The sequence below is a fragment of the Rhinichthys klamathensis genome, unplaced genomic scaffold (genome assembly GCF_029890125.1).
Source record: "Rhinichthys klamathensis goyatoka isolate OS25496 unplaced genomic scaffold, OSU_Roscu_1.1 h1tg000070l_1, whole genome shotgun sequence".
Lineage (NCBI taxonomy): Eukaryota > Metazoa > Chordata > Actinopteri > Cypriniformes > Leuciscidae > Rhinichthys > Rhinichthys klamathensis.
The window spans coordinates 1077062-1093238 of NW_026606613.1; the positions used below are offsets into that span (position 1 = coordinate 1077062).

At 35.1% G+C, this 16177-nt stretch overlaps 2 protein-coding genes across 3 annotated transcripts in view; one reads left to right on the plus strand and one right to left on the minus strand.

Annotated features, from left to right (window-relative positions):
• otop2 (otopetrin 2) overlaps positions 1-9197 on the plus strand; it is a 35731-nt gene extending 26534 nt beyond the window's left edge. Inside the window, exons 2-9 of one of the 2 annotated variants that reach the window (XM_056250538.1) lie at positions 1445-1549; positions 3122-3194; positions 3823-4129; positions 4805-4941; positions 5026-5084; positions 6069-6217; positions 7144-7958; positions 8888-9197. In XM_056250538.1, the coding sequence (XP_056106513.1) occupies positions 1506-1549; positions 3122-3194; positions 3823-4129; positions 4805-4941; positions 5026-5084; positions 6069-6217; positions 7144-7958; positions 8888-9058 (1755 nt within the window). In that variant the 5' untranslated portion in view covers positions 1445-1505 and the 3' untranslated portion in view covers positions 9059-9197. Of the gene's footprint in view, positions 1-1400; positions 1550-3121; positions 3195-3822; positions 4130-4804; positions 4942-5025; positions 5085-6068; positions 6218-7143; positions 7959-8887 lie in introns of those variants that run through there. The other variant, XM_056250537.1, reaches the window with a different exon arrangement.
• Positions 9198-10134: 937 nt separating this feature from the next.
• Positions 10135-16177, minus strand: part of hid1a (HID1 domain containing a) — a 41241-nt gene continuing 35198 nt past the window's right edge. The window contains exon 19 of the mRNA XM_056250536.1: positions 10135-10508. Within this exon, the coding sequence (XP_056106511.1) occupies positions 10445-10508 (64 nt within the window). The 3' untranslated portion in view covers positions 10135-10444. The remainder of the gene's footprint in view (positions 10509-16177) is intronic.

The window sequence follows — 16177 nt, forward strand, 5'->3', positions numbered from 1 at the left end:
CTCATTAGAGTATTAGTAGACTCTCTGCTTAATATGCTAACTCTGTATTGTGATGATCCTCCATCAGACATTATATTGACTATAAGAAACTTTGCAAGTACATGTCTTAACTTATTCTAACCCTAACCCTACCAGTCTACTAATACTCTACTAATACTCTAATGAGAGTTAGTAGACATGAAGGTGCAATGTTATTTATAGTCAACAGAATGTGTTAAAGACCATCAAACTAAAGTTAAACCAGACTTTCTTGCCCTGCTCCCAAACAAGCACACATGTTAATAAGCCGCATTAAGCAAAACTATTATGTTGTTTAATAAGATTATTAGTACAATTAAAGTGGCCCATAAAACGTAAGAAAGTGCAAACGATGCATCAAACCACGTGATATCTGCACAAATATGCTAGTTGTATCATGTTTTATCTGTGCCATTTTTTGCAATGACTAGTTTTAGTGATTTTTAGTGGACACATATTCATCACAATGTCATATTTTTGCTGCTGGCTTCGGCTCCGTCCTCGCAAAAGCAATCTTTCCACATTTCGGGATTCAAAATAAAATGTTATCTGATGAAAGAAAGACTTTCTGCTCTCAAAACATACACACATATTCATAAACAGCCTTGAGCAAAACTATTATGTTAAGTCAAGTCACCTTTATTTATACAGCGCTTTTTACACTACAGATTGTTTCAAAGCAGCTTTACAGTGATAACAGGAAAATATAATGCAACAAAGTTTGTTTCCAGCAGAAAATAGCATCACAGTCCAGCAAGTTAAAAACTGCCTTTTCTCTTCCGAGCCATTTTTGCTCATCATAATAATATCATAAAGTTCATCAAGAATATCCTAAACATGATCCACTAATGTTTGACAATCACATCAAGTTTAAATGCTTAATCAATTATATATTTAAATATATATACAGTATATATATATATATATATATATATAAACCCACTTTCAGGACACACAAACAAACAATTTTGCACACACAAAAAAAGGTTTGAAATATATATGTATTGTATATTTCAAACCTTTTTTGTGTTTAAAGTGGGTGCATGCTCTTGAATGATGAAAATATTGTTTTCATATCTTTATTTGTAGCTTTAAATATTCATGAATATTTATGTTTTAACATGAAATACTGATGCACATTAAATTAGACATGTCATTTTCTTCATATTAATGTTGTTACAGTTCAAATGTAAGGAATTATTATTATATAACCTCTGTGAGTTACTACCAGGCATTGACACCTGCATTAATAATTGCGTAATGTTATTTATGGGGGTTATGGCGTTTATTTCACGATGTCCCATTACTGTGGCATTATCATACACAGCTCCACTGATGTTTGAAGATTTATTATTTAATTGCACAGTGTATCCTAGATGTTAATTTTTTGTCTAATAATTCGTGCACTGTTTGTTGTGTCTGACAGGTTGCAGGTCCTTCAGTGTTACTACAGTAAATCATTGTGTCGGCAAGTGCGTATAAATGCAATGAAGTGGCACGCTCCTCAGAAGGCCAGCGGTTTCTACTCGTGGTAAGTGGAGGACACTAACAGTAATAACTTGTGTTATGTAAATGCTTTTTTTTAAATGCATCTGCTAATTGAATAAATGTGCCAAATAATCTTTAGCTTTTGCACTGTAAAAAAAAGTACAATCAACTTGAATGTTTAAGTCATTTCAACTTAAATTACATTAATCTGACTTAAAGAAATTGAGCTGAATCTTGTATTGTTTACAAAAGTTGAAAATTGCAAACTTCTTTTGATGAGTTAAAGCAATGTAAAAACGGTAACACTTTACAATAATGTTCATTAATGTATTAACTAACATGAACTAATAATGAGCAAAAAGCATTTGTTACAGACAGTATTTAGTAAGCTTTGTTAATGTTAGTTAATAAAAATACAGCTGTTCATTGTTTGTTCACACAGCATTAAATAATGTTTTACATATACAACCTTTGAGTTTAATAATGTATTAGTAAATGTTGAAATTAACATTAACTAAGATTAATAAATGCTGTAGAAGTATAGGTTATTCATCATTCTTAGTATATGTTAAGTTAACTAATGAACCTTATTGTAAAGTGTTACTGTAATCTCCTATTATCACTGTAAAGCTGCTTTGAAACCATCTAAATTGTTAAAAGCGCTATATAAATGAAGGTGACTTGACCGCAAAAACATATAATAAACAAACAAACATTACGTAAGTTGTTTTTTGTGTAAGGTGGAGTTTGAGGAGATTCCCCCTTCTATGTAAAGCGCTTTGAGTGCCGAGAAAAGCGCTACATAAATGTAAAGAATTATTATTATTATATGTTTTCATAACTTATTGCTCATATCATTTTTTTACACCATGTTTACTCTTGAAATGCTTATGGATCTACTAAAATTGTTACAAGTCACTTAGAATAAAAGTGCCTGTTAAAAGATTAAATGTGAATATATAAATACCAACTACTCAATAATAAAGCTGCTTTAAATATTGCTGCATGGTGTTAACAATAATAATCACCATTAATGCATAGCGCTCATAGGTCACAAAAGAAACAATGGCACAATTAATCTTAAATTGTACAACCGCACTCAAACATTTACAATGAAACTGGGTGAGGCTCAATAGCGCACGGATCCCGAAAAGCCGAGTAAATAAAGGCTTAATATTTTGAAAACAGATATGGCTGAGGTAAATGAAAGCGTAATATTTGTTGATGACTCAGAGCTGAGGGTGTCTGATCAGAACTTCACGTTTCCTCCGTCACCAAACACACCGAGAGAGTGGAGGTGGTACAGGTAGTGCTCTTGTTAAACACTGTTATCACAATAGCTGAGGGCCATTGGTTGGCCCTGGTCCAGTTCAAGTAAAGGTGAAATCCTTCTAGATTTCCAATACTGTCAGGTCAGATTTGAGGATGCAGGACTCCTTCCGATGAGGGACCGACGCAGGACTAGACGTAAGCGGAAGAGAGGGGAGGAGATTGGTTAGATGCGGGTTCAAGTATATATACAGTACAGCTTGAGGAAGCTAGACTCCTTCTAATGCAGAAGACTCTTTGCAACTCGGACTCAATTGCAACTTTACTTGTGTTTTCTTGTGGACAGCTCTTCTAACTCAATCAACATGACGACCAAGGAAGACCTTGAAGCCATCGAGAACCAGATATCCACCATCCAAGTTAGTATGATTTTTTATTTTTACGGTAAAATACTGTAAAAATGCTACGGTGGAAAAACTGTAAATTGGTTAACAGAAAGTTTCTGCACTAGATACGGTGAATAACTGCGATAGATCTAACTGTACATTTACAATTTTACGGTAAAATATCGTTAAATTTACCGTTTTTGGAAGTGAAAAAGAAAAAGTCATTGTACGATTTACAGTAAAAAAAAAACGTAAATTGACATTCTCACTATTCCCTGCGCGACACTTCACATTTTGATGTATTTTTGTTGAAATAACTGTTTTTTCATAGTTTTTTCTAATCAGTTATGGACATTAGGGTTTTATGTTACATTAAATGTTGTTAAATTAATGTTTATTCCATGATGGTGTGTGCGTGTGATTTGATTGATTACGTGATCTCCGCTGTGATTGGTGGTTGTCAGTGTATCACAATGGTACAAAACAGATATTAGTACTTCAATAGATCGATAAATTAACATTATATCAGATAATGAAATACGTTTTTTACTGTAAATTCAAGTTGAGTCTGTAAAACCTAAAATATTGCTAAATTTTACGGTAAATTTCTGGCAGTCGTTTTTTTTTTTTACCGTAAATTTAACAGATTTTTTTTTGACAGTGTTCCCATGGTGAGATGGCCGGCCCGGTTCTTGCCCATGGCAGGTTAAAAACAGTAGAGAAGGGGCGAAACTGGGGATGGCTTCTGTCGGGGTTCATCTCCCTAAATATCCTTCTCCTGGGAATCGCCATCGTGAGCGGGAGTGTCTTCAACAAGATCCAGATCTCTTCTTCTCATCTTCTGATTTTCCTCATCTTACTCGTCATCCTCACCACCGTTTGGATGGTTTACTACAAAGTCCACACTTCTCGGGTGTATCGAGCAGTGCTGTATATAGACAGTCATGCTGGACCAGTTTGGCTGAGAGGTAAGACTTAATTAGTACGATCAAATCCGGTTCTGACAAATGGCGTTGAATGGAATCAAATTCAATTCAATCAAAGATTTCAGAAAGAACATCTGGGTTGTTTTCAGATCTACAGTCAAACCACAGTTTATTCAAACGACTTCAACATTTCTCACATTATCACAGTTTATTCGCTATAGTTGGTATAGCATAAATGGTAATGAAATATGAGCAGAACTCAGAGTTATCAGATCAGTGGATATTTCAGTGGTTTTGTCCGTCCTTCTGTTAGACTCTCACAGATGAATTATGTTGAGTATCTCTCAGCTGTTTAATTTAACTACACAAATAGATAATACCAGTTTAGCTCAACCGATTACCAAGCAATGCTTAATGTTGTTCAGTCTGTTTGTAAAAGGAGCATTAGCAATTAAAGAAAAAACACTTCAGCAAAACATGCTCAGGTCAAAGTGTCGGAATAATTATTGCTCCCAAATTTGTGAAAAATGTTACTGGTAGTCACTGTATGAAGAAGTTTTGGGTATAATATGTCACAGTTTACTTTATTTTGCTCTCCTCACTTACATAAATGAACTTGTCCTGCACCCAAATATCAAAAATGATATCCGGTATCTGAATAATGTTTGGTTTACACTATATACTCAAGAGCTTATATTGTGCTTGTGTCTTCATCAGCTGGACTGGTTCTGTTTGGCGTCTGCAGTGTCATCATGGATATTTTCAAGATCATTTATTACGTGGGTCGAATCCACTGCGATTCCCCGGTGAAAGTCGTGTTCCCTGCTGTGCAAGCTCTGTTTGTCATCGTCCAGGTGTGAAGAACTTTTCCTGCTCTTTTAGGTTATTCGTTCTTGTGTTTATAGATCATTTAAATAATACTCTCTTCCATATTCCAGACATACGTCCTCTGGGTCCACGCAAAAGACTGCGTACAGATACAGCAAAACATCACACGGTGAGCCCTCGCACTGGAAAAAAAATAACTTGTAGGATTTACTTGATAAAATCCTCGTAACAATTTGCACTAACACATTTATAAACATATTTTTTTCTGTATAACCTATCATTATCAAGTAAAACATGCTTACTATTGAACTTAGCATTCATTTGACATGTAATTGAAGTTAATATAACTTAATTATATTTAATTTCACTTATAGAATTAAGTAGCGTCTACTTAACTAAGTTAAGTAAATTGAACAAAATTAACTTTTTACTCAAACAATATAACACTGAATTAAACTACACTTTTAAAGTGTATGCTTTTATAATACAATAGATATTGTATAACTTTCATACTGTATCTACATAATAGAAGTAACATGGCACCCGAACACAGAGACCTCAATACTTGGTACACGATTGTTTTTGAGTTTTTTTTTGCCCCAGTGCATGATGGGAACACCAGTATTACAAAAAGTTGAGTAGGTTTAACTTAATTTTATACCGTTGATATTTAACGTTTTAATTTCTACAAGCTTGAATTGAGTACTTATATAGATTACTCAATTAGATTAGATTTATCTTAGATTTAACTTTTTCATGTAGAAATTACATTCGTTTTTTTCCCCTGTAGCATTTACTTCACCACAGAATCCTTTTTATCAGTGTGGTTTCAAGATAAAGTTTGGGTTTGTTTACAGGTTTAGTCATTTTATTTCCTTGTCTTCTGCCATCTTGACCTCCTCATGTAGTCAGGAAGGGAAATTAATGGGGAATTCTGAGAAATGATCACACCCTGACGGAAACGATCTGTTTGTAACCCACACTTCAAGCCCATTGACTGTAGAGTTGTGTGAAGCAATGAGCACACATTTTTTTAAGTTAGCTCAAGGAAATGTTTGGTTTTGATAGGAAACCTATACTCTTGTATGCCTCTTTGGAACAGAGACGCTAGTGTTACTGTATAGTAATATTTACTCTCTCTCTATTGTTATAGATTTGGCTTGATGTTGACCTTGTCTACGAACCTCATGGTGTGGATGACGGCTGTGACTGAAGAGTCGCTCCATCAAACAGTGGCTCCAATGGACCCTTCGTCCAACGGTTCCTCAAACAACGGCCACAGCTTCAACGTCACCATAGAAGGTGCTTGACATCAGCAAATGCACAGACCTGCGTACTTATGTGGTATTAGTAGAAAGAGCATCCAAAGTACACTGTAAAAAAAAAAAAAAACGGTAAAAAAACGGCTGCCAGAAATGTACCGTAAAAAAAATACGGTAGCAACATTTTAGGTTTTACAGACTTAACTTAAATTTACAGTATTTCATTATCTATATGATGTTAATTTATCGATCTATTAAAGTACTAATATCTGTTTTGTACCATTGTAATACACTGATAACCACCAATCACAGTGGAGATGAGAGTCACATGATCAATCAAAGCTCATCACAAGCAGCGTTGCTGAGAAAGTTAATACTAATATATAGAAGCTGCTCAGTGTCATTCACACAAACACTAAACACCATCATGGAGTAAACATTCATTTAACAAGATTAAATGTAACATAAAACCATAATGTACATAACTGATTAGAAAAAAACTATGAAGAAACATAGTTATTTCAACAAAAATATTTCGAATTGTGCGAATGTCAATTTACGTTTTTTCACTGTAAATCATACAATGACTTGTTCTTTTTCACTTCCAAAAACTGTATTTTACTGTAAAATGTACGGTTAGATCTATCACAGTTATTCATCGTATATCTTACAGAAACCAATTAACAGTTTTTCACCGCAGCATTTTTACCGTTAAAATCACCGTTAAAACAGTTTTTACCGTTAAAATCGTCTTTTACCGTTAAAATCACAATCATTTCAGTTTGTCATTGGTTTGCACTGAGGCTTCAAAGCAAATTCTCAATCAAACCTCATTCGTTGCCCAGACAGCATCATAGTGTCGGCCCAGATGCGGCCCGGATCTGGGCCGACTGTCTGGTTGATGTGTTTAATTTGGCTATGCGTAGAGCATCTTTTTGACGTTTCTCTGTCCTCTTGCTTTTCCAGGCCGCGCTGAAGACAGCGAATGCAAGTGTATCCATGACATGTGTGATGTTTTCGAGAAGACCTTTTACTACCTGTACCCCTTCAACATCGAGTACAGCCTCTTCGCCTCCGCCTTGGCCTACGTCATGTGGAAGAACGTGGGCCGCAACATGGATGAACACCACAGTCACAAGCTGCGCTTCAGCCCGTGGGACGTCCTAGTCGGGCCGGTGGCGGGTCTGATCATCCTAGTGGCGGGTCTGGCGACATTCGTGGTTTACGAGGTGGACGTGGCCAAAGGAGACCCGAAAAAGACGGAGGGAGCGCTAATAATGCATTATATAATGAACATAGTCGCCATCATTCTCATGTCCATCACGTGTCTGATCGGTTGTGTGATTTTCCGCATGGATAAGAGGGAGCAAGTGTCCGGGAAGAACCCAACGAGGAGTCTGGATGTCGGGCTTCTTGTGGGAGCGTCTTTAGGACAGTTCCTCATCTGTTACTTCATTATCGTCGCGGTTCTGGCGTCAGGGGTCATGGGGAGCACGAACAGGCTCAACCTGGTCTGCGCTGTCCTGACCGTGATCCAGTTGTGTCTCCAGAACGCCTTCATCATCAAGGGCCTCCACCGGGAGCCGTTCATCGAGACGGAGACGAGCACCGTCTTCGCAAACATCATGGCCGTGAGAGAGAGAGACCCGGAGAGGAGGAGCAGCTCGATCGTCCCGGCTCACACGCTACCCATCCCGCTGGGGATCCTTCAGGGTCGCCTCTGCTGGAAGAGGAGGATGCTTAAGGAGATCTGCGCTTTCCTGTTGTTCTGCAACGTCATTGTGAGTGTCCGACCCTTGATGCTTTTTATTGAGTTATGGGGGGGGTACACATGTTTATTCTTTAAAGTCCCACTAAAGTGCCTTGAAACGCGCAGCGTAACGTAATGTGCGTTGATGTAACTTCCACTGAAACAGGAAGCTAAGGCGGGACATATTGAGTTGCTCCGCCCCCTTTTCAAACAACCAATAGGGTTTAGTTTACCTCACAGACTGTCATTTGTAAGTATCTGACCCTTGATACTTTTTAGTGAGTTAAGGTGCTTGCACAACGAGTCCGAAATTTTCGCACGTTTAAAAATAAATACGACCTTAATCGCGTGACCTTCGAAACTTCCGTCCGTCTTAAAAAAATCCGGGTCGGGTTCGATTATCTGTGTTTTTCGCATCCGTAGCAAGCGTTTTGAGAGGCGTTTTGACAATTCAGAGCCACTAAATGACGAATACAAAAAAAAAGTCCTATTACATTATTATTTTTTTGTTACACAAAGCTTAAAATTAGGCCGTTTACAGCTGGTATTAAGATGCGTTTTGATCAATCGGATCACAAGTGGACGACGCTAAATACAGGTGTTTGTATTTGAGCTTGTCCACTTTCAAGTGTTTGAGAGTGGACAAAAGAGACGGATTAAAACACCAGGTGTGAACGGGAATGTTTCCCTCGTCCACTTGTGATCCGATCGACCAAAACGCATCTTAACACCAGGTGTAGACAGAGCCTAAAAACTCAAAACAACACATTTTAGGGAGGCGGAGAAATCACCTCGATCATTTTAACGATGGTTCCACTCTCTATTTTTGCCTTTATTTCGACAAGCCTGCATTAAAATTCAGAGTTTTGTTCGTTTCTGAAAGCGTTTTTCTAAGACGTTTGTGTCTTTAAAACACCAGTTTTATATTGTAATCCTGTACGCTGCATGTGTGTTTTGTAGCTCTGGATCATGCCTGCCTTCGGAGCCCGGCCTCAGTTCGACAACACCGTCGGGTCGGACGTGTACGAGTTTCAGACGTGGGCGGTTGCGGTGAACATCGGGATGCCGTTCGGGATCTTCTACCGGCTGCACTCAGTGGCCAGTCTGTTCGAGGTGTGCATCACCTCATAAACCCACTGACCACTCATGAACTGTACGCGCTTATGCACATTGTAATTTATATATATTTTTAATAGTGTATTTTTGTTTGGTTGAATGTCACATTTTGTACTACATTTTTATTGGATAACACAACGATGTGTATGTGTATGTGTATGTGAGTGTGTGTGTGTGTGTGGAGATCTAGACCATGTTGAACTGAAATCCTTTTTTAATATGTGAATAAATATTTTCTGAAATATGGCCCCTGTTACAGGTGTTGGCAATGCAGTGAAATCCTCGGGAAATAATCCCAGAGATCTTGCCCTCTCATTCCCAGTTTCTGTTTATTCTGGTCACTATGTACCCAGATTAAAATGAGCACACATATTGCTGTACTCCCCCTGTTTTACTTATGCTCTTCTTCATTGTGAATAAATGAAGTCTGAACACAAAAACGTCACACAGTGAGAAGCGTGGGGTTTTTTTGTACTCTATATCCTCTCAATATATATTGGGACAAATTTTGCACAAATACACAAAGATTAAAACACAAGTACAAATGCAAAGTCTTGATCTGCTCCACAAGCTCTCTTATAAATACTGCCACAAATCAAGAGAAACATTCGGTTTACAGTTATCGGCACTTTAAACAATATGATGAACATATGCAGAAATTCACACACCACAAGCTAATCTTTCTATTTGATTGTTTATCATATTTGTCATATATGTAGCCAGTAGTTCCACTTCAAACATCAAGCGATATTTACACGATCTCATTAGCAAAACTGATATGCAGACAAAAATAGAGATATTGATATACCATCAAACAACTGCTATAATACTTTGGAAACAACATTTTTTTTGTACGTTTTCATGATATATATGAATACTTGTGGAATCATCTAAACTAGCGTTTGATTTTCCTCCAGTTATTCGTCATTCCTGTCTAGACTAGTGAAAATTTGGAGTAATGTATATGTTCCAACAAGTAACAAAAAAGGAGGATTCAGCAATATCGCCCTCTTGTGGTGATATTAATACAATCCAAAGGTCTTTGTCAATGCTTGATAACTTCTAAAAGCTTCCTAGAAATTATTCACAAGTTTATTTTTTCTATACTATAAATAGCATTCCTTCTTATAATAAGCACTTTATTCCTATAAAAACCACAGTGAGAGAGAGTTTCACATGTCTGGGCTGCTGCTGCTGCACACAGTATGCTTGTATTATGGGAGCGTATGGTTTATATATAGACGCGTTATCATCTGAACCGCAGCCAGAGCTGGCGGGTGGACTGGCACCTTCAGTGGAGTCTCGCAGGCGAGAGCGAGTCGCCTCTTCTCTGGGGAACGGGTTAAAGCAGAAGGACAAGGCCGGATGAGGTCTGCGGGCTCTCAGTGTGACGGGTCATCTCTACATCCTCTGGATCTCAAAGAGACGCACGTCGGTGTCGTACCAGATCGGAGGATCCACATTCCTGCAGTGAGAGGAGAAACCACGTCAAACTCACCGCTGTGTTACAGTTACTCGGCTAAAAACAACTGATTCAACCGGACGTGTTCTTACAGAAAGAAATGGACCCTCTAAAAATAAAGTAAAATAAAAATGATTTTTATTTTTTATTAAAACATATATATATATATATATATATATAGATATATATATATATATTAAAAATAAATAAATAAAAATTAAATTAAATAAAAATTAAATATATTTTTTTAATAAAATTAAAATTAAATTAAATCAAAAATAAAATGTAATAATAAATAAATATTACATATATTATGCAATGCAATATGTAATCTGCCCTGACCAAACCAAAACTGAATGGACCCTCTAATAAAATAAAATAAAATAAAAAATGTAATAAAATAAAATAAAAATAAAATATATTTTTTAATTTAAAATTAAATTAAAAATAAAATGTAATAATTAATAATAAATAAATACTACATATATTATGCAATGTATTATGTAATCTGCCCTGAGCAAACCAAAACGAAATGGACCCTCTAATAAAATAAAATGTAATAAAATAAAAAATGTAATAAAATAAAATAATAAAATAAAAAATCGTTTTAAATAAAATAAAATTAAAATGAATTTTAAAAAAAAAAATCATACAAAAAAAAAATATATATATATATATATATATATAAAATTAAATTAAATGAAAATTAAATATATTTTTTAATCAAATTAAAATAAAATAAAATGAAATAATTAAATAAAATAAAAAATGTAATAAAATACAAAAATGTAATAAAATAAAATAAAAATAAAATATATTTTTTAAAATAAATTAAAATTAAATTAAAAATAAAATGTAATAATTAATAATAAATAAATAATACATATATTATGCAATGTATTATGTAATCTGCCCTGACCAAACCAAAACAAAATGGACCCTCTAATAAAATAAAATAAAATAAAATAAAAAATGTAATAAAATAAAATAATAAAATTAAAAAATCGTTTTAAATAAAATTGAAATAAAATGAATTTAAAAAAATATATTTAATTAAAAAAATATATATATATATAAAATTAAATTAAATAAAAATTAAATATATTTTTAAATTTTATTAAAATAAATTTTAATTAAAAATGAAATGTTATAATAATAATTAATAATAAATAAATAATACATATATTATGCAATGTATTATGTATTATGTAATCTGACCTGCCCAAACCAAAACTGTGTCAAATACAGTTTTATGCTAAGAGTCAGGCAAGAACATTTTTAAGGCACAATATTTGAATGCTACCGATCCTGATCTGAATTCTGACTTATGAATCATAATCATAATCATACACTCTTCAAATATACAATATTATTTAATAACAGAGAATATTCTGTTTTGAAATAATGTAGAGTGAGATTTGATTTTATCTGTCGGGACTGTATTGGACATGTTGCATTTGATTGGATTGTGGAAAAAAGGACATTCATTCTATTATATTGTTTAATATTATTCTGTTATGCGTTATGAAACCATCTTCAAGTAAGAGGAACTGGATGAATATTTGAATGCTACCGATCCTGATCTGAATTCTGACTTATGAATCACAATCATACACTGTTCGTTCATTGGCCAGAGGAGAACTGAGTGACTTTTCTCTATTCTGTCACCTGACGGAGATCTTATGATCTTGCCACTGTCGCCTCTGGATTGCTAAATATTCATGAGTATTATTGATCTGCCTGCACTGACACTGTTGTAGGAGAACTGAACTGAGCTGGACAAAGACATCACGGTTTCTCCAGAACTGCTTTATGGATGAAATGAACTAATTTAATAATTGATGATCTTCACAGCGGAACTGAATCAACACTGAGCGACGTCAGCAGAACAATGCCACTGTTGTCTTTCAGCCGATGTACAGCGAGATGAACTCTGTTTGCATCATTGAATCATTTCCCTGTCATCACAGTAAAGCTGCTTCACCGTCAGGGTTTGAGATGAACACCCGGCAGATGCGGGAACACTCGACTGGGTTGATGACGGGTAACACTGTCAAATCACCAGCCAATTCGGCATGTTACTTATTATGTTTACTTTGCTGGGGAAGTTCGTGTGAGCAAAATCTGCATTTGTTTGATGTTCTTTCTACTGTATTGATCTGTCCATCCAAAACACACATTGGATGAGGATGAAAGAGGAAGAGAGGAGATGCTGGATGACAGGATTTAGTTTGAATAAGAAATTAATGTATGACATTACATTTTATAATATTATAAGCTGTGACGTAGTTAATCTGGTTTATTCCTTCTTTTCTTAGCTAGTAGAAGTTCTGAACGGCCGGTAACTTAAAAATCCCGTAGCCAAATTGGCCGGTGAGTGAAAAAGTTCATTTCAAACCCTGAGCCGATATATAAATAAAGGTGACTCTCGGCGTGTTTGGTAATGGATGACAGTGTTGACATGTTTGGTCTTGGCGGATAGATCTGTCCTGCAGCTGTACACTGTAGCGCACATGAATTACCCATAGCAGATCTACACAGGTGGAGCTGGGGAGGGAGGAGGGTTTCTGCACTGCTACAGCAGGTTTTGAAGGATGAGCGAGTTCATTGGCTACTGATACAGCAGGAACCAATCAGCTGTGCCCTACAGAGTATCATGACAGAACTTTGTACATTATGAAAATCATTATTTATCCACCTTATTCCTGCGCCCCCACGGATTATGGGTGTAATTCGCATTTTAAGCTGTAAACAATCAGTGAAAGGCTCACTCTATAAACGCAATAATACGTTGTTGTTGTTGTTTTTTTACAGTATAATGAGATTGTTATTCTACTCACCTACTCAACATTAAAAGGACATTTAAAAGTGTAAAAGCATCAACAAGGTATACTTGCCACAAACCATGAATAACCCCAAAAGTAGGGCTGCCCCCGACTAAAAAGATATTCCTAGTCGACTAACACTCCTGCATTTTAGCGATTAGTCGAATAATCGTTCATTTATGACATTAATATAAAAACTTGCGTATATACAAGGAAAGGTATAGTCCAAGTTGAAGTTTAACACTTCCATATGACAGAAAATGCTAAAGCGTGATATTAGCGCGTTCGAAATGAAAATTAAGCGCTTAAAACAGAATAGTAAAGCGTTTAAAGTATACAGCGCTTACGACACGTTATAGGCTAATTATAACATAAAAACAGCAATCAGACTGCCTGTGCATTTTAATAATTTATTATCAAAAATACAAACTCTAACAGTTACATGTAAAAAAAAAAAACAGTTTTGAATAAAATAAACTAAAATTCGTTCTTTAAAATAAATTAAATAAACTTATTAGTAACTTAGGCCTAGTACAAAACAAGGCAAAAAAACAAACAAATAAATACTGTAGCAAAAACGCTGTTTGGTATAAAAATACAGTGGAAAATTAAATTAATATAATTTTTATATTGTTCAAAAGGAAAATTAACAAAAACGAACAATTTAATAAATGCACATGGCACAACGCCAAAACTTAGAATAAAAAAAGAAGGCGGCAAACAAATCAACAGCCTAAGTATTTGATTAAATTGTTTAGAACAACTAGGCTATATTTAAGACAAAATGTGGAACAAATAGGCTAATTTAAAGAACACTAATACAAATCAAAAATATCAGAGCAAAGCCGCAAACCGCCATTAAGACGACGGATGAGTCTTGACCTGACACAACAAATTGCAAACATCAGACTAATTTTTCTTACAGAATAAAAAACAACTTCTGCATTATATAAAAACGAACAAATAAAAATAATATTTATTTATTTGTATAGCCTACCCGTTATAAAAATACCCGGGTTTTTTTTATATAGCCTAACGGATAGCAAACAGAAACACTACAAAAAGGAAATATGAATATGATTTAACTTAACAGCGCAAATGTGTTTATATCCTTATTGTTAAAACGAGGGGCCATGTGGTGGTTAACGTTACTACTTACATGTTTTAAATGATAAGACATATTCGATGTTGACGAGTGATAGGCAAATGTTTGCCTGCAGAGTTTGCAAACAGCCTTTTTAGGGCCGTCCTTCGACTTTTCAAAATGATCCCACACTTTGGACTTTTTTCCTGACATAATTATTAGCCTCAGCCAGACACCTCTCCCACAAGTGCGCTTTGGTATACCGCGAGGCACGAGATCTCGTTGATCTCTCGTTGCTCTGATGTCATGTCATACACTGACTGCGCAGCCCCTGATTGCGTAATTTTTTCACGTGATTTTTTTTTCGCGACTAACCGACTAATGAAAATGTATTTGTCCAAGCCCTGCTCATATCGACTTACATTTAGTCGACTATTTGGGGGCAGCCCTACCCAAAAGCACGATTCTTTTAACAGCCATAACGGACGTGTTAAATATCACTGTAGTAATATGTATATCGGTATTATGTAACATACATTGTCTTAATCAAAAATGTTCATAACTTCAGCATTGCGTGGTACTATTTCAAAGTGATACCCGTCGTTTTGACAGATAATAAATTGTATTTACGTGTGAAAACAAACCTGGAAAGAGACGCAAGGATTTGAGGAGAAAAACGAGAGATTCTTCGTGCATTCCAGTGAATTATTAATGAAATATATAATAAATTAAATTGGGAGAACAGACCACAAATGTGCAGTATATGTTGTCCTTTTTCATACTATTAACCCTCTGGGGTCTGAGGTGTTTTCAGGGTCCTTGAGATGTTTTGGCATGCTCTGACATTTCTGCTTTTTTCAGTTGCTTATAAACATATTAATGGCACAGGTTAAATTACACTGTATATAGCACACACAGGGCTACCATAATATGTGAACAACATGTTAATACATGTTTGTATTCTTGAGAGAATATTGTTTATGCGTGGTTATTGAAAAAACTAAAAACTAAAGTTTCTAATATAAGGCCACAAATAACATACTAAATATCTGTCCACAAGACTTTTGACTAGTGGATTCTGTCGCCTAGAGTTTTTGCTTCAAATTGATCTGAAAATCATTCTGCCTAATCATTCACATAAAACAATAGATTGTTTTAAATTGTGAAAAACATTTTTTTGTTTGCAAAGGCAATATGCGGATGGGCGGAACGGCCCAACCCCCTCATGAATAATTAGGCAGTTCTCACCTGAGCAGACTGCATACTAATGAGCCTTTCATTCAGTGGTGTCACACAAGAAAGAATGCAAGGACAATATATATATATAAATATATAAATAAATATGTATACACAAACACACACACACATATATATATATATATATACACTACCGTTCAAAAGTTTGGGGTCAGTGAGAATTTTATTTTTATTTTTTGGAGGAAAGAAATCAATACTTTTATTTATCAAGGAATAATTAATTTGATCGAAAGTGACAGTAAAGACATTTATAATGTTACAAAAGATTCTAACCCTAACCCTATTCATCAAAGAATCCTAAAAAAAAAAAAAAAAAAACTGTACAACTGACAGACCAACAACTGTTTCAACATTGATAATAATAATAAATGTTTCTTGAGCATCAAATCCTCATATTATACTGATTTGTGAAGGATCATTTGACACTGAAGACACTGACACTGGTGATGCTGAAAATTCAGCTTTGATCACAGGAATAAATTACACTTTACTGTATATTCACACAG